The 20,074-nt window shown below is 37.5% G+C and overlaps 1 protein-coding gene across 2 annotated transcripts in view; it reads right to left on the bottom strand.

Moving 5' to 3' along the window:
* Window positions 1–15,832, bottom strand: part of PPP1R13B (protein phosphatase 1 regulatory subunit 13B) — a 48,021-nt gene extending 32,189 nt beyond the window's left edge. For both annotated transcript variants that reach the window (XM_009643000.2, XM_035898474.1), the window contains exons 1-3: window positions 15,685–15,832; window positions 8,191–8,310; window positions 6,624–6,691 (exon numbers count right to left, since the gene is read on the bottom strand). In XM_009643000.2, coding sequence (XP_009641295.1) covers window positions 6,624–6,691; window positions 8,191–8,310; window positions 15,685–15,832 — 336 coding nt within the window. The remainder of the gene's footprint in view (window positions 1–6,623; window positions 6,692–8,190; window positions 8,311–15,684) is intronic.
* Window positions 15,833–20,074: the final 4,242 nt, after the last annotated feature.

The following is a 20,074-nucleotide window of genomic DNA, read 5'->3' as shown; positions in this document are numbered from 1 at the left end:
GAGGAACATGATGAAATTCAACAAGGGCAAGTGATGAGTGCTGCATCTGGGGAGGTAAAACCCCATGCACCAGCTGGGGGCTGACCTGCTGGAAAGCAGCTCTGCCAAGAGGGACCTGGGAGTCCTGGTGGATGACAGGCTGACCATGAGCCAGCAGTGTGCCCTTGTTGCCAAGAAGGCCAATGGCATCCTGGGGTGCATTAAGAGGAGCGTGGCCAGCACCCCTCTACTCTGCCCTGGTGAGACCCCACCTGGAGTACTATGTCCAGTTCTGGGCTCCCCAGTTCAAGAAAGATGAGGAACTCCTAGAAAGAGTCCAGAGGAGAGCAACTAGGATGATAAAGGGACTGGAGCACCTCCCCTACAAGGAAAGGCTGAGAGAGTTGGGCTTGTTCAGCCTGAAGAAGAGAAGACTGAGAGGGGACCTTATCAACACATACAAATATCTTAAGGGTGGAAGTCAAGAGGATGGAGCCAGACTCTTTGCAGTGGTGTCCAGCGCCAGGACAAGGGGCAGTGGGTACGAACTGAGACAAGAGGTTTCAGTTGAACATGAGGAAAAACTTTTTTATTCTGAGGGTGACGGAGCACTGGAACAGGCTGCCCAGGGGGGTTGTGGAGTCTCCTTCTCTGAAGATATTCAAAGCCCGCCTGGATGAAGTCCTGTGTAACATGCTCTAGGAGAACCTGCTTTAGCAGGAGGGTTGGACTAGATGATCTCCCAAGGTCCCTTCCAACCCTTGCAATTCTGTGAGGTGTGAAGAGACTGGGATTTCTAGTCCAGCAAGAATTAGAAATCTATTTGTAAGCATTAAAATTAGCTGTAGACTGTCATTTTTTTTTATTCCTCATTTTTTTCCCTTTAGTTGGATCAGTTTTTCTTTTTTTTTGAAGAGCAGGATAGTGCCCGCTGTCTGGAAAATGCTTCAGACAGATTTAACAAAGAACTCTCTCAGTCTGAGGAGAATCCAAATTCTATTAATCTGACCCAGGGCTTGAACTAGAAGTCTGACAGTGCAGAATGCTGCTGTAGAGGCAGCAAGGCTCCTGTACCTGACAGGTAAAAAAACCCAAACACTTAGGTATGTATGTCTCAGACTGTAGACGTGTCAGATATAATCACTTTTGTGTCCTTAAAAAAAGCAACAAAGTTGCAGCAGAAAATGAGGAAAACTTGGACCTGATTTAATTACCTTTTTTTTTTTACATGGTTAAAATGTTCCAGGAAGCCTGCAAGAAAATTTCTTCAGAAAAAAAAATGTTTTCTCTGCAAATTGTTAGAATTCCTTTTGCCTAGATTTCTTATTACCATCTTTTAATGGAATTACTTGCTTAGACTTTGCTATGAGACCCATGAAATAATCTAGATTTCCAAGACTGACATAGTTATTTGTTCATTTTAAACAAATTTCATTAAAACCTGTCTTATGGGAATGGCAGCCTCTTCCAAGTATATTGTTAAATGTTACAGACAGAAAGTACTTAATGCTTACAAGCTTATATTAAATTGAATTTGCAGCTCAGGTTTGAAGAACAACTTCTATTCCAGACTAAGCTCTTTATCCTTCAACATTTCAAATGAGAAACTTCAAGCAAGTACCTATAATGTGTTTCTCTTCTCTTGAGGTTACTACTTCTGTTAAAAAATTAACTTGTTCGCCTTTTTCCTCACAATTAGATTTTTGTCATATCTTTTGCCTGACAGGCTAAGGAAACCCGGAAGTATTTTGCCTGTGCAAGTATACTTGTAAAACCATTCAGGATCTTTGGAACTTCTTTATCAGATGCTTTTTAGAACACATTTAAAAAATTTTAACTGTCATAACATTACAAATATATGACAAAATGTTTATTAGAAGTTTAATGCCTTTTTATCTAGTCACAGTTGTATGGTTAAAACTAATGAACAACATACAATTCTATTCAAGGATTTTGGCACCACATGTAAATCTATCTAAACTCTAAGCCTAAAATTTGACAAGCCATACCACAGGAACTCAAAAGCAGTGTATAGCTTTACTACTGCCACAATGGAACAGGATGCAAAGACTGACTATATCAGATGGCTACCTACTCTCCATCAGCAACCATATGCTCTCCTAAGTCAGTACTATTAAAAACTGCTTTGCGTGTACTTGTATGTAGAAGCTTTAACCTGCCTGTTAATGGAATTTCCCTGAGCAATTCCCCCAGCACGAAAGCATAAAAGTCTCCTGAAGCTAAAACAGTTGGATTACCTGCTGCAAATATTTTGCTAAAAGGCTGATTTAAGCCACTTTTACAGTAATGATGAAGCTCAGTTCTCTTCTAATCAGCACAACATTTTAATTCTCAGCTTTATCTATCGGTCACAGCTTCAAGACTAAGAAAGTTCACAGCAGTGTGATTCTCCAGTTTGGGATGATGGTGAAGTTTTCCTCCTCTATATGAGTTTCTTTTACACTAAAGCTAAATTTCATAGTGAGAGATAAAATCAGGTTCTACTTTGTATTTCTTGGCAAAGGCTTCAATCAATATCTATCAAGAAAAAAAGCTTATTGATACCAATCTTCTAAATTGGGGGAACAATTTTAATATTAGAAAGAGCAAAAATGAGTTAAAGGAAGTACAGGAAACCACAAACTGACATTTTATTCTCCCCAAGTAAATTGCCAAGTAGAAAAATATTTAAACCAAGCAAGTACAGCAAACAAGTACTGCCTTCATACACAGACTGTTTTCATTATACTAATCTACTTCTATTCAGTCTAATACACTTTACCTCCATCATGGTGAGGCTGCACCTCAAATACTGTGTTCAATTTTGGGCCCCTCCCTACAAGAAGGACACTGAGGCACTGGAGCATGTCCAAAGAAGGGCAATGAAGCTGGTGAAGGGTCTGGAGCACCAGTCTGAGGAGGAGCTGCTGAGGGAACAGAGGTTGTTCAGCCTGGAAAAAAGGCGGCTGAGGGGAGACCTTATTGCTCTCTACAACTGCCTGAAAGGAGGGTGTAGTGAGGTGGGGGTCAGTCTCTTCTCCAAAGTAAGAAGAGATAGGATGAGAGGAAATGGCCTCAAGCTGCACCAGGGGAGGTTTAGATTGGATATTAGGAAAAATTTCTTCACAGAAAGGGTTGTCAAGCATTGGAACGGGCTGCCCAGGGAAGTGGTTGAGTTACCATCCCTGGAGGTATTTAAAAGGCAGGTAGATGTGGTGCTTGGGGCCATGATTCAGTGGTGGACTTGGCAGTGTTAGGTTAATGGTTCGACTTAATGATCTTACAGGTCTTTTCCAACCTGAACGATTCTACGCTCCTGTACCACATCCTTTTTGACTCCCGAGCTGCATCTGCTTTCTTGTTTTCTCACCTCTAAGAAATTTCTCAGTTATCTGATTACCTTTTTGTCTGGACAACTGTCATCATCCAATCAGTCCTCTTCCTGGGACTTTCCAAGTACATCGCTGATTCACTTTTCCTATTGATGACTGGTAGCTGCACCACGACGGGTGGCTCCCAGCCCCTCTCCTGTCTACCACTGACCCCCAGTGGTTGCAAATGTGTTTGCTCTGTCTCACTGCGTTCAGACCACTGCTGCTTCTATACAATGAAGCTTGGATCGTACTAGGACATCTCGAAGCAAACAAGACCCAGCATTGTATGATGGTTGTTTAATGGCCACTGATCACAGACTCAAAGAATAATTTAGGTAGAAAGGAGCCTCTAAGTCACCAGGTTCAATAATCCCTGCTCAAGGCAGTTCATATTGCTCAGGACTTTATTCAGCTAGATAGGAATTCCAGACTGGGCAATCTGTTCCAATGTCTGTTACTCTCATTGTGAAAACATTTTCCCCAATATTTAATTAGAATTTCCCTTGTTACAACTTGTGTTCAAATCAAACTGGCTCAGTTACACATGCAAAAGACAAGAAGAGGAGGAAGAGGCAGCTACTCTCAGAGAAGACAATCCCTCTCCAGACACTGTCCAATCTCCCTGGCAAAGGGAAATGTTTAGTTATGTAAGTCTTATCTTCACATATCTTACTTTTCTGTAGTGGTGAAAAGAGATCAGGCCCTGATTACAGCATTAATTCCACTTCCGAGAAGGAAAGTTGTAAACAAAAGCAAACCCCAAAACCTCAGAAATAAGAGAACTTGTCAATTTACAAAATGTCAGTTTTTCCTTTATACTTTGTTATGTAGAATGCAAAGCTCTCAGATGAGCACTTACACGTAAGTATTCTTTTTACAGCAATGCCTGTTTCACTGTTTGAAGAGACCTAGCCTATTCTATTTTTAGCATTAAACCTTTATTTGGAAGATAATCTAATGAAATTTAAGCATTTGTATAATGTGATTTTAAGCTAACCATTATTTAAATAATTGCTGATCAAGCACATATAGTTTCAAAGAACAAAAAAATCCTACTTCATATGATAAAATGCCAATTAATACAATTATCCAAATGGAATTCCAGACAGATTGCCAACTATTTTTTCCAAGACTGTTGATTCAAACATTAAAGCAAACATTCATCTTAAAGTTTTCTATGCATGTCACACTTTCAGCTATAGCCAGTTATTAAGTAAAAATCAATTATTTCATCATTAAAGCAGTACACGTAATAAAAATATACCTGAATGAAGAATATTTGGCAAGATTTGAGCTGTCTTCAATGTTCCATTGGTTTGTATTGATTTTAGGGCTAGTCTAACATTCAGCATGCCAGTAACAATGAATAAGCCTAATGCATTACGTAAGTGTAAGCTGATTAAACCCTTGATCCTGAAGCCACCTCTTTTTCCCCCTCCCCCAACGATTTAAAACTTGGCACAATTGAAAAAAATCTTAGTCTTATATACCTTCAAAACCTCATTTCTACCATTTTTGGCATAAACCCCACCATAATTTACATTAATGTAATCCCTTCAGGTTTTAGTCTTTTGTGTTTTAATAATTTCCTAAACCTGGTAAAAGTCCATTTTAAAGTGGTCAGTTTCCTAACAAATTCTAATTTTGTGGCCAAACTTTTGGGTTTTTTAAAAAATATATACTGAATGGCACAAAGGTAGCAGTGTTATTCAAGTTACCAGGTCTGAGCTTTACCCATAAATATTAACAGCAAATTCAAGTAAATACAAAGCCATGCTATCATAAACTTTAGTGCCAGCAAGAAGTGAGATTATAAGGCATATTACACGTCAGTCCTGATTTCCAAAGATATTGCATCTCAAATGAAGTGCATGTGCCATGACTTACATAGAGGAATAGATCAGGGGAGGTCATGAAAGAGTTATGTTCCCCTAGCACATTATAGCACAATGATCTCACTACATTGTCAATATGACAATGGAAGCAGGATAAATGGATCCGTGCAGCAGAGGATATCAGCTAGTGTTCTCTACAGAAAAGGAGAGTAGAAAGCAATACACGATTAACTGTTTTGAATAGGGAAAATAATTCCTTCCACTAGGCCCACATGCCATACACAAAACAAGCTGCTAAGAGCTGCAAACTGGCTGAACAACTGTGTTGCAGCATACTGAAGAGATTGAATGCGTGAGAGAGAGTGTGTGCGAATTTTAGATGCCAATATACAAGCATGGCATTGTTTAATCTGCACAATTATTTTTGACTTATAAGTTCTTTTTTATTTTAAGACATTTCAGCTCGAAAAACCCAATTTGTTTGCTTTTAAACTTTTTAAGCATTTTACCCTGAGAAAGAGCCCTATGCAGATATACAAATTGACAGTGCTTCATAGAGACAATACAACCATGAATCGGCGAGCCCTAATATTTTTATTGAATGACAGCTATAGTGCCTCAATAAAGGCAGCAGAATGGCCCTGAACAAATGAGAGCAGAATATGCTCTGTAGAGCCTTTCTTAGTATTAACGATGAGGAGAGAGAGAAGAAAGTAAATTGAGTTTCAAGCTCAGGAGTAGAAGGTTTTTAAGCCATGGTAATTTTGAGAGAGATGTACTACATTCTACTTGTAAAAGCAAGAATATTCAAGACAGGATTCACTGAATGCCACCAAACAGGTTGCCTATCCTATGCAACAGGTATTTTAAATTAGAAACCTAGTAATATTTTAGTAAAAAAAAAATATATACATAGAAATGAACCAAGTGCATAAAAAAAAGTACAAAGAGGTGTCTCTGAGGGGTATGCAACCTCTTCTACCAGCATCTGAAAACATCCTGATTCACAGATACATTCTTGTGTTTTAACATATGAGGTTATGTCATGAATCAATACCACGGAGATAAACCAAACGAGAAAAGATGTCTGGACAGGCAATACTAATATGAAAGCATAACGTAGCTGGTGTTTTTTTTTCCTTCACACAGGATGAATAAGACAGAGGAATACAGATTAGAAAAGTACAGTAACTAAAAAGACTCCTTCATGCTTCTTACGTCACAGAAGTGAGTTTCTTTCTAGACAGAGGGTAGTTAATTAAAATAGCCATATTCTCACATTCACTTTATAACAAAAAAAAAAACCCAAAACCAAAACAAAGATCTATAAATTTTCAACCAGTTCCCACCATCATAGGTCTTGAAACCCAAGAATTTTAAAAACATTGAATATTTGAATGGAATTGATCCAAACCTTATAAGGTTTATTACATACCCCATTCTCTGTACGTTTCTCCACAGGTATATTTATGCCATTTCTTTGATTTTGGGCTTGACGTCCACCTAAAAGTAAAGTATAACTCTTAGTACAAAATACAGTTTTCAATACAAATGGTTTTCACTCTTGAATCTGTTCTTTTAAAGAATTTTTATATAAAGCTTTTTACCTGTGAGTTTTTATTCTGCTAGTTCCAACTCATTAGGTTATTCTTTGTAAGCAGCGGAGTCAGCAGAAATAAAACATTTACTTCACAGACTTCCTCTATTAAAAGTACAGACATGCAGCTCTACTTTTCTGACTTGTTTTTAGGCGATGATGTCATGAAAGAGAATGTACTGAGTGTGACTACTGAAGCTTCATATTTCTGTGTCCACAAGAAGCAGTAGTTTCAGTTGAATGCATTATAAGTTAATATAGCAGAGGAAGCTTTTCCAATGCCTTATAAACAACTTCAATCTACAAACTGATCCATCTATCAGTGATTAATTAAAAAGCCTTGCATGTGTGGTTCGGAAGTGACATTTTCCTTGTACGTGAAGAACGGTGGCTCCAGGTGTATCTTAAATTTCTTAACATACTTTAAATTTGTATTGCCCAAAGGACAACTGAATGTTTTACAAAGTACCTAACTAATACAAAAATCCCTCATACATTATCAGGCCTGCTACTTCTGGCATTCAAAGCAACCAGCAACCACTTAGAAACACAAAAAGAAATCCCAGCTCAAAGCAATAAGGACTCAGCCAAGACTTGAAATTCGGTTGTCAGAAGTAGTCAGATTAGTTGAATGAGTAAGGATAATCTGAGCATACAAATATACATCTCACTTCAAGATACCTTTCCTATCCTTCAGACAGTCTGACAGCCATTAAGTATATAATGCATAGCCTCAAAAGTCTTCTCATAAATTAAGTACACTCTATACTAGTTAGATCAGAAAACTGAAATCTTATTTTTTTTAATCCAGTCTTTTAAGAAAGCCCCACTTAATATGGCACTGTTTTATAGAAACACTTTTCCTGTAGAACCAAGCAGACCAGCAGTTTTTCAACGTGCAAATTATCACCACTATTAAATATATTTACATGAAGTACTGAGGAAGTAAAGCCACCGAGACCTCTGCCATTGATGTCTGTAAAATAGACCTTAGTTTCTGAAGGAGGCAAAATAGTTTACCGAGTCTTTTATCTGGGGCAACTGAAAGAGAACAGGAGGTCAAAAAGAACAATCCCACCTTCTCAAAATGAAGGGACTTTTCTCTCAACAAGAAAGAAATGCATTAAGACTCTAATACCTGCCAACATTTTTGGATCAGTATTAAGCAGAATAGAAACTGATCTTACTACAAAAATATTACTCAGACTGGTGGAAATTATTCTAGAGAAGGGAATTTGAGAACATGAATGAGTGTGCCACTGAGGAAGGTTCAAAATGTCTTTGGTATAATGAAGTTGAATTACATGTATCTACTGAAGTTCACTGAAAGAACTGATAATCAAACTCACTTCAGAAATGTTTTAAATACATTTAGGCAACAACACTACAGGATAAGTGTACTTACTCTGTTCATTACTTTCAGCTGGTGACTCCTCATGACGAAGAAAAAATTTCACCTCTTCCCTGCGGGGACCCCATTTCTGTAGGTGGTCATACATCATGTGATCAAAGGGTATGGGACGCTCTGAAAGTACAAGACCAAAAAACTTATCACAACTAAATTAGGCGAAGTTTTACAGAGCTCTTTAAGAATCAGAATGTCTTTTTTGGTAGCAATTCAATCTATCCAATGTATTCTATGCAAAGTCAAAGAAACAGGCACCAACAGACAATAGTTGCACTGTATTAAAAGCTAGCCTGTTACTGTAATATAGCTCACTGCTTAACTGCAGTACATAACCAGTTTGCAAAACCATACTTTAAAAAAAAAAATAAAAAAAAAATCGGTGTTTAGAAACCCTAATTTAGGAATTCGTCATCACAACCTTTTTCACAATGCTGATCTTTGCACCTCTGCTCCCGATCACCAGACAGATATTTTGTTCTATTATTAAAATGATTCATTCAATTTGAACCACTGGGTTTCCACTCAGACTAAAATTCTTATGATTATATTGACATTTCATCTCCCACTGCAATACACTATGCCAGACATTAACTTCCAGTATATGGGGAATTACTGGCAAATCTTTAAACAAATAAAGGCTAAATTCTATGCAGCAGTCACTCTCTGTTTTCCCCCAAAGAAATGTAAAACATTCTCATAGCGTGGTTATTTCTTCCAAATTGATCAAATACATTAAGAGGCTGCGCTCTATACATATATTTTCATTTTGAAATACTAAATTTCAAAGAAAGTTTTCACTGTTTCCACGATTATACTTGCATTTATTTTTAAATGTTTTCATTAAGGTAAGAAAATCTCCCCTTTAAGATCTTTTAAGATCTAATACTAAGCATAGCATTAGAAGGTATCTTCTAATCAGAATAAAAATATACTGGAAGAGATTTAATTAGCTTTCCTCCATGCAGCACCATGTCAAACTGATATTACTACAGAGTTATCAGGCTTGGGTGGAAACCGAAAGGTGGAGTTTGCTTTCTTGATTGTTAAAAGCAAAATGCTCTCTGCCCCCAAAACCCAAACCACAGTATCTCCTACCAGTCAGAGCACCATTAACAATTTGTAATCCATTTCAAACTTAACCCATTTGACATGAGAAGACAAAATGATTCAAAGATATAACAGATATCTTGGGGAAAGCTTGGGAAAACCACGTCAAATATATACCTTTTTAGAATGAAATTTACCTAAAATTATGAATTACATAAATTTATATATGTCTTGATACTCTTGGGATACTTAATTGTAGTATTTAAAGAACAATACATTTTCATCACTTGATTCACAATGCATTTAATACAATAACGCATCTTGTCAAAATCTGTCACATCAAATAGTTATAGTGATTAACATAGTTTAGACACACTTAAATTTAGGTTTTTTCAACAGGGAATGGTCATTTAAACCACAAGCTAATTATATTCATCAGTTGACTGGTTACCTGTCTTCCTAGCCTCCCTCTCACCCCTCAAAAAAATCACATCATCTGGATTTAAAAACAAAACAAAAAAAAAAGCTTTTCTTTTTCTTGTTCCTCACTCAAGTAGACTCCAAGAAACACTGTCAGTAGTATTTATGCATACAAGAATAAGGTCACTGGCTTATTACAACTCAGTTCTTGAAAAGGAATTTTAAAAACATGATTTTCAGGTTTATCAGCTCCTAAAGTAAAGCAAGATTTCAAGTGCTTTGAAGCATATCCACTAAAATTGCAGCAAGTGTCTTCTAAAGATCACACAGTGTAAAAATATTTAATGGTTTAGTTCAGAGACTTTAGGACACAGAAGATAAGAATCTTTAGGAATTTTTCCCAAGTGGAAAAATTGCTAGGCAAACCTAGTAAGAAGTGAAGCTTGATAAGAAGGTACCAAGAAACTGGATGTCTGAACAGGGTTGGGCTAATTCTGGAATGGTGAGGAGTGGCTCCCATTAAAAGCAAGGTCCTGATCCTAGGAGCTATTCAAAAGGTTTCATTTACATAATGTACCTTGAAGAATCAAGGCTAATACTTTTCAGACAAGACTGTGGAGAGAAATGGGAAAGACATTTTCTACTACTTTTGTAATTCTTCCACAAAAACTGCTTGGGATACGTTGCCCTAAATTAGACAGAAACAGGTTAAAATAGTAACAGCAACATCATCATCACTGAAACAGAGAAAAGAAAAACGAAGAATCATGAATCATTCTTTGCAATTTAGCTATATGAAAGAGCTTCAGGAAGAAAAAGGGGAAGAAGAAACAGGCATTAACACTTGACACAGGCATGAGAATTGAAGTCTCCATTCCTTCCTTCAGTTTAAATACAGAAGAGTTGCAGGAAGAAAGCATAATCTTATATTCGCTGTAAGTTAGGCTAGGACAAAGAGATATTTTCTGGAAATACCTGTTCTTTAAGAATTAAAATCAAAACAAATAAAGAACCTGCAGTTAAACTTTTCCCAGTTGTTATAGCTTCAGACATATTTGTCAGTAATTGTTTTCATAATACTATTTCAAGCTTTATTTTTTTTAAATTTTTAATATAAGAGAATGAAGAGAAGGTGAAATAGGAGAATGGGTGTAGAGTAATAATAAACAGGTTGGATTCCTATACTTTAACAACACATTAAAAAATAATCTAGGGAATGTTTGTTTTGATGAATAACTAAGTGGAAAACCATGATATATGAATCATAGAATGGTTTTGGTTGGAAGGGACCCCTAGAGGTCATCTAGTCCAACCCCCCTGCAGTGAGCAGGGACATTTTAACTAGATCAGGTTGCTCAGAGCCCCGTCCAACCTGGCCTTGAATATTTCCAGGGATAGGGCCTCCCCCACCTCTTTGGGCAACCCGTTGCAGGGTTTTACTACCCTCACTGTAAAGAATTTCTTCCTTGTATCCAGTCTAAATCTACCCTCCTTTAGTTTAAAACCATTACGCCTTGTCCTGACACAGCTGGCCCTGGTAAAAAGATTGTCCCCATCTTTCCTATAGGCCCCCTCTAAGTACTAAAAGGCCACCATAAGGTCTCCTTGCAGCCTTCTCTTCTCCAGGCTGAACAAGCCCAACCCTCTCAGCCTGTCCTCATACGAGAGGTGCTCCAGCCCTCGGATCATTTTTGTGGCCTCCTCTGGACCCACTCCAATAGATCCTTCTTGTGCTGAGGGCTCCAGAGCTGGACGCAGTACTCTATATGTATATATCTATATATGGATAGTATGGATGCAGTACTCCATATATATATCCATAACTACTGGCAAAAACTGCTTTAGATTTTAAGTTGGATGAAAATTTTGAAAGATTTTTGAAAACCGAGCTTGACTCTTTTCAAGTAAAAGTTTTGAGGATGGACTAGTTTTAAGTATTTGAAATGACTGAAACACCCTGAAAGACCAAAACACAGATACTGTATCAATGTTTTAAAGAGAATTGCAAAAAATCTTTCTATATATCCACTATTTAGAACAAAAGAAGTTTCAGACTTCAGAATCTGTCTTTAATCTGATTACAAGTATCCTGCTGTTTGTAAACACATTTATGCCTGCTATACATGAAACCAGAATACAAAATAATGGATTATGTTCATAGCAGGGGACTTCACTGCAAGATCAGGCATGAGTCTTTTGCCCCTCAGGTTTGCAGAAGTACACCTGTAGTAAACAACTATTTCTTTCACAGTCATTTGCCTCTATGTTACAACTAATTCAGGAAGACCAATTAATACTAATAGCTGAAGGGCATTCCAGATGTAAATGAAGCGAATAATTGAGTACTGGATGGATTTAAAGGTTGAAACCCATTCTCTCTCAAAACAATCTACAAGTTCCTGGTGTCACACCTGTCTTTTGACCTCCTTACTAACTGCTATTTGCAACAGCTGGGGAATGAGGAAAAATATTCTGTGGGTTTTTTTTCCTCTTGTTACAGCATGAGAAATCTGTGCAAAAAGAGGAAGCTTCAAACTGACAAAGCACAAGGTGCTACAAAAGGTACTGATACATCAGGCAGGAATGTTTTTTCTACTGCTACTCATCTCAAGAAACTGGAAAGGAGGGGAAACAGAGAATGAAATACAAGAATCACATGCAAATAAACCAAATGCTTATGCCATGCAGCTGTGAGAAGAATCAGTTTCTTAATTCTAATACAAACAATACCTGAACTATTTTACAACTCCTGGGAAGCTCTTCAACCATTTCTTTGCGACACAAAAGCAAACAGAGAAAAGCTAACATAAAAAACAAACATGTTTTCGAACAGCTAAGCTATTGTAATCCTCTCTGAACTCCAAAAATTGTACGTAATTGTTGCAGCCAAACTTGCATGCATTTTAATAACATTTTTCTGGAAGACAAGCAGTCTATCTCTGTCACTCTCTAAAAAGAAAATTAAGTATTTCTCATTTATTTGTACATACACATTCAGAAGATGAAGATTATTAGAAGAGACAGTATTTTGTTAGATCAATATAGTTTAGGAAACGGACAAGTTTACTTGGGGCATACAAACTGGTTTTTGTATCTGACAATAAAGCTACAAACCTACAAGTGCCATTGCTTTGAATTTGAGTAGACATGTACTATTCATTTCGGCTACCTAAAAGAGGCTGTGGCTACCTGTAGAACAGAGGAAATAAGCACATTCACAAGAAGATAGGTATGACAGCTCTGTCTCATGGAGAGAACTGTGATTTGTCACCTGTGCAACACGGAGAGACTACCAAGAAAACAGACCACTTATGGTATGTGACAAAAGCTAATGTGTTTATTCAAACCATGATTTTCTGTATTAAACTTTTTTTTTAAAATTTTACTTCCCAAATTGTCATCTTAAACATTTGTAGATCTCTCTTGAGGATAAGAAATGAGGGGTCAGAGACAGCATAACAGAAGAGAAAAAATACTCTTCCACTGCCAAAACACACCACAGTTTCACTGCAAATTGCTTCACACTTCCCACTCAGAACCATAGTTCAAGTTATTCATTGTTGTAACTGTTACATTTAACTGTTTAGACTCTTGTTTTCTACATCAGATCTCTGCTCCAGGCAAAACTATTTTTAAAAACTTCAGGGGAAAGAGGTCAATTTAGCTCTAAGGGGCAGCCTGAAGGAAAAAAAAAAATCAGGTTGTTTCACTAAGAAATTTATGTACCACAGGCTTTGGGACAAGACATTGAGGCCACCAACACACAGATTTTGTAACAGTATCCTATATTTAAGAACAACAAACAAAATGCTTGTTTTGAAATTCCTGTCAGAGACACTTAAAACCAGTGTGCAGGACTATTTTTTTGCTGACAATATAAGCCTGTTTGAGAGATCCAGAAACATATGCGAGTGTTTCATTTTTTCTTTCATTCTCTCTAGTTCACCCTTTCAGTGGAATAGTTCTATACAGTTATCACCTTGGGTATTTAGCAAGTGAAGCTAGATTTGTGAAAGCACCTTCATATGAGTTTTAACACACTCAGGAGCCACAAGCACATTTTGCAAAGTTTGACAGATCCATTCAACAGGTAGAGGCATTGGGCAGGATTCTGCTCCTAAACTTAGGTGTCTGTATATAGATGTCTACTTCAGAAAACTGGGCAAGCTCCGATGCTCAAACTCACATAGGTAACTAGCTCAAATCAGTGCTCTCCATGTTCTACTCACAGTAGTATCTAGATCTCCATTGGCTACGGATCCATAATTCACAGGGTAGATATCCAGGAAGACTAAATTTGGGTAAGTTTTATTTCCCACTCTATAGAAACTTTTAGTTTTAGATACCTAACACTTTGACAAACAATGTATTACATCCACAGATAAAATACTTTCTCTATCTTAGAAGTTATTATAGAAAATGGGTGATCGCGCCTGCCAAGGTTGCAAGGCATTAAGTGTCCTAGAAAGATGTTGTGGATCACTGCCTACAGTTTCCAGTCACCCTTTGAAGCGAGTTGACAACATTCTCTGCATTTTTTAGAAGTACATCCTCAAAGTATTGTGAAAGCAGAAGAACAAATAATACCACGTGTTACACCTTCACAGACAAGTGATTGGAAAATATTAGGAATATCTGAGTGCTGTTAAACACAGCCTGCAAATCCATTTTAGAAATTTATGCACTGCACTTGGATCATAGACTCTCCAGAATCTAACTTCCAATCTGAAAAAGTTTTAACCCCCTAAAGTTTTATCCTTAAAGACAGTTTTCTAACTAATTATCAACTGAATTTGTATTCTTAGAACTGTAGACATGCTTAACCTCTCCCCTGCTCACTCTTGCCTGAACTCTGTGAGTTCCCATCCAGTTAGGAAATGACTTCTCCCTTTACAAAGTCTTAGAACAGTTTAGAGAAGAGGAAGAATGGTTTCCCCAGGAGGAAAAATATTCTAGACTGCCAAGACTTAATAGCTCCAAAGGAATATGAATAATGCCCATTTTGTCTGTTTGACAAAGAGCCCCTGACCAAAATAAAACCCCTCTATGCAAAATTTAATAATTCAGTATCAAGTTATGACCTCATCAGTCTTTATACAAAACAGATGACATAACAGCTTAAGCAGGGGTGACCTTAGTAACTTAGGGATAAGAACCTGCCTAACTGCTATCCTCACCCATCTGCCAATCCTACTGGCATCCATACATGGATATACTATAACCTGGAGGCTTACACTACATGCAATTGCAAGAATCCATCTAGAAACAGAATCCGTAACAGGGCTGTTTTGACACACTCCTGAGAAGAACTGCCCACTCCGTTATTCTGTGAAATAACAACTGCAACACAAATAGGATATGGGCACTACTACCTGCCCCAAGGGAGGTTGTCAAATCTTTGAGGGCAAGTGTTCATGAAGCCAGACATACTATGTCCAGTTCTGCCACAATTCTGTCTGCAGAACATCTGCTATTTGTGATACAGAAGGAAAAAAAAAATCTATACCCAGTCATACATTTCAGGCTGTGTTCACATGCCTAATAGTGAGGAACTGGATTGGAAAGAATGCAGGTAGTGATCTGCACCCACCTGCCAGATAAGAAGATCACCGAGATTCTGTATTGTCATTTAAATACCCTCCATATGCAGTATGCCTTTTTGAAATAAATGGCTTCTAGAAGTGAAAATACAAAGAAAAAACCCCCCCCCCCCTTTTTTTTTTTCTTTTAAGATGGGGATACGGAATACTTTTTTAATGTAATTTGAAAAACAGAAATACAAAACACTAACATGTCTTACACACACATTTTATCAAATACTCCATGCTGAGGAAGAAAACAGAGGAAAAAAAAACAGTAAGTCAAGAATTGCATTAATCTCTACAGATACTGAATTACCATGCTTTTTTTCTAGCAAACTGATGCAAAGAACAATTTGAAACCATTAATATTGAAAAGTCAGTCTTAACTTTTTTGTAAGTGATACATATATTTAAATCAATTTCCACTGAACATTTTACTTACCATTTCCACGCCATACTTCAGCCAGATGGCAGCTTCCTTCTCCAGGCTCTTTGCAGAACTCTACTACATCGCGACAGGTTGTTTCTGGTGTAATTGGAACTTCTGTCAAAATCTGTTCATTGTTGCTCAGAAAAACAGTTAATATCATCTGAAAGAAAAAAAACAAAGCAGCAGAATATTTTAAAAATAACGTCAAGAGTAAGATTATGGATAAGATTTATAATCCCCCTGTAATGGAAATGTATGCTTATGGTTGGTTACCATGATCCATCAAAGTAGTTTTCAGTTTCTTGTTACATTGCCAAAGCTTTAGTCCTTCATGCTGATTTTTTTGACAGTGCATTGAATTGACAATTTTTTAAAGCTTCAGTTGAAATGGCTTAGTTCTGTCTGAAAATAAGGCTGCAAGGGAAGGCACAAGTTTGGGCTATGTCATATGCTTGAAATCATAGCATTTAAATGTTGCAAATAAATATATGCTTTGGCAAAGTAACCTGAAACTTCACAGGTGGGCAACCCTTCCCGTAATGGACATAATTTTTGCAATTTGTCTGAAGATAGAGTTATATTTGCTTGAATTGTAAGCCTCTGAGTTCGGGGGAAAAGAAAAAGGAGGGGAAAAAAAGTCACATTTTTTAAGTGATCACATTTGCTTAGTATACTTGCTAAACCTAAAAACCTCTGAAAAGTCAGTTCTTTCTATACTACTTTAGCCCAACCCCCTGAGGTTGCTGTGTTGATCAGACTGTACATGCAACCTTCCCACAGCGGTACTAAGCATGCTCTCTCCACTCAAAGTTACAACATCAAAGGTATTTCCTCTAGTAACTGCTCCCAGCTATTCCAGTTGGAAAGTAGCCACAAAACAGAAAATACCTTTTCTTCCCCTCCCCCCTTAATAGCGTTCAAGATTACTTGACATCAAGGAAAACAGAAAGAAGAAAAAGTGGGATGAAACCTATGAAGGAAAAAGCCTAATACTAAGAGTTAGTACTAACCTGGGTCAATGTAAACTTCAGTTCAAATTCCTTGCTCCACCTTAAATAAATGTGTGCACAAGTATCCAGAGATACTCCCATCCCTCTTCATGTTAGCAGCTGTAACTTGCTGCAAAGTTTAAGACTCAAAAACCGTGCACATTAACTTAACCCACATCAGCTCCTCAGTGCATACATATTACGATATAATCATTAATAGTACGTTCATTTGTTACATTCCCCCTATTAAGGGCCTCTGCCTTATCCAGTATTCTCAATGGATCTGCTCTGTAGACCCTCATGTCATTTACTGCAAAAGCTAGAAGCATATAGTTAACAGCTGAGGGGCCTGTAAGAAGGAAAAGATAAAACACATTCTACCAAAGAACAAAGTCCTAATACAGTGATGCTGAGGTGATTCATTTTTTCCTGAGTGAGACTGGTTGAGGACCAACAAAGGCTGTATTCAAAGACAAGTATTCCTACGTTACACTAAATCCTCTGAAAGATACCTGATGTTAAGCTCCTGCTTAAAATTAAACAGATACTTTTAACCATTGTCTCTTTCTGCACCTTAATTTCCCATCTGTAGTCACAATACTGTTCTGTAAACACATGGTCATGAAACAGAAATAACGTGATGTTTAAAAGACAAAGATACCATAATAATAGATGACCCTAAAGAATGTGACAAAATTAGTAATTTTGTCTGCAAAGTTCTTTCAGATCTTTCCAGTAAAAAAATGTGGTATCACATATTGAACCACAAAGATTAAACCTAATTATTTGAAAGCACTTCATTAAGTAAGCATTCTCCACTTAAACAAGAGTTGTGCTTCAATTTGCATAGGCAATTCTTAAAAACATTCATAACTCTTACCCTGTGGGGGACACACATGTACCAAACTGGAGATTTGCATTAACAACAGCTAGATACCCAGCAAGAGCAGCCTATCTACTTTAGAAGTAGGCACAGGACAAAGTCCAAGAAAGCCCAGGCTTCAAGCTCTCAAGTCTCCTTGTCAGTCCTCCAGGCTATTTTAGTCCATGTTTCTACTCTCCCTCAGCCTGCCAAGTTTGTATGCTGCATCCTGAAGTTTTCAAGTAACTACACTTCAACACAACCAGCAGTCATCCAGGGGTAGAATTCACCCCTGATTTCCTCCAACAGCAGCATTAAAGGAAGCTACAGTAAAAGCTATAGCACAAGCTAGGAGGAAGCTATAGGATGCAGCCACAGATAATGAAAGTGTATGTAACAACCTCCTGTAAACAGCCCACAGTGTTATTTTTTCCTCTGCAGAAGGTCATGATGTGGTCTCAATATTCAATGGCTGTGGAATCTTTTACAGAATAAGTATGTGATATGGAATCTTGTAGTGGAGTTTGACCTCATATTTAAGAATGAGTCATATAGGAACATAAAACAATAGGCTTAGAAGAAACCTTAAGAGGTCATCTAATGCAGTCTCTTGGCCCCAGGCAGGATCAACTAGACCTACATTATTCTGCAGAGATGCTTGTTTAACCTGTTTTGAAAAGCCTTTCATGATGGAAATTCCACCACTTCCCTGAACCATCCACCCCAGAAATCCAGGATTCCTGTTGCAAGGACAAGTTTCTTAAAGTCTAGTCAAAGCTTTCCTTGCCACTATTTAAACCCATTAATGCTCCTGCCCCAGGCAGGATCAACTAGACCTACATTATTCTGCAGAGATGCTTGTTTAACCTGTTTTGAAAAGCCTTTCATGATGGAAATTCCACCACTTCCCTGAACCATCCACCCCAGAAATCCAGGATTCCTGTTGCAAGGACAAGTTTCTTAAAGTCTAGTCAAAGCTTTCCTTGCCACTATTTAAACCCATTAATGCCCCTTTTAGCCACAAGCGTGATAAAAATCACTTTTTCCCCCCCTTCTTTTTTTTTTCCCCCCCTCTGCAGTTAAATTTAAGGAACATATAATAAGTGAGTAAATTAAGCAAGTTAAACAACACCAATTTGACAGAGAATTATTAATGCCAGTATTCTAGATCGTTTCCCCATAACACTTGACAGCAATTTCAAAATGAAACCCAAGTTTCCCAAACTTTATGAGAATGCCAAGAGACCCTTTATGATATGATGCATACTGCCTCTTTATTGTTTGTCTGAAAAACCTGTTACCTTGTCATGCAAGGATAAATAGAATGGCTTAACATCATGTGGTTCTACATGGCTTTCAAGTTTTCATTTTCTTATTGCTGTAAAGGTAACACTGGCCCAGAAAACTTGTTTCGTGTATTCAAGACAGGCTGAAAAAGAAAGAAAAGCCTTAGAGGTGTGAGTTATCCCATACATATCAGTCAATTCTCCATAAATACAGACCTCAACCACTATATAAACTTACAGTCTCCTTTGCAAGACCAGGCCAAAGTTTGCTGTACCTCAAGCACACCACTCTCAGCTCTGACTGTACCAGTACTATCTTCTCCAAAGCTGAGTATCACTCGCAATATCACCTGTTAGACAGCCTAGGGAAAGGTATCTCACTAACGAGGAGGCAAGGTGCTGTAGCCAACTATTGTCATACTACTCCTCAAGAAAACTTGGTTAAGTAAGGATTTATTTTTAACAGGTTGTCTGAGTAACACTATGGGAACTGTTTCACTGTGCTGTGAAACAGATGTCCTGAAACATACACAGGAAGACTCTAAATATTCAATGTTTTTAATATATTGCAATATTAATTAGATTTTCAAGTCAGTGTCATAGCTGTCCCTATTTGTGGTGAGGATGGAACAAGAATCAGAGGTATTTCAAAGTGATAAAATACAAAGAAGCATTGACAGAGCCTGAAACTTTGCTGCGGAAGAATATGTGTGAAGCATACACATGAAATACACAGTACACCCACTGCAGTAAATAAGCTTTAGGAAAAAAAACATTAGGACACAGAAGAACTGATAATATCCTTTGATTTCTCATTTAAAATGTATTCCTAAATAGAAACAACTGTAAAAACACATCTTGTAAAAGGGGATCCTAACTATTGAGGCATTTTGTTGTTAATACATCACTTCAATTATTCAAAACTTTTAATACTTGGGCATAATGTCACACAGCAGAATCAACCCAACATTCCTGAGCAAGACACCTCAGGGCTCCTAAATCATGCTCTTTTTCCCCTGTGAATACCAAGCTCCAAATCTTACACTTCCCTTCTCCTAAACCCACACACTGATGTTACCTGTCCGTTACCCTCCTCTACTGCTACCAAACCAATAGCTTTATCCCAACTTTGATGGATTCTCATCTCTCTTTACTCTTCTCTTTAACCTCCTCCCAACTGTAGTATATTTCTTCACAGTTCAGGTCTCTTCCAGGCCAGGTAAGATATAGCAAACACGGTAACTTGCCTTTAAAACTATTCTTGT

This window comes from Egretta garzetta, unplaced genomic scaffold (assembly GCF_000687185.1).
Source record: "Egretta garzetta isolate BGI_Z169 unplaced genomic scaffold, ASM68718v1 scaffold1007, whole genome shotgun sequence".
In the NCBI taxonomy this organism is placed as follows: Eukaryota; Metazoa; Chordata; class Aves; order Pelecaniformes; family Ardeidae; genus Egretta; species Egretta garzetta.
Note: the sequence above shows the minus strand (reverse complement) of the source record. Positions and strands in the feature narration are given on the sequence as shown.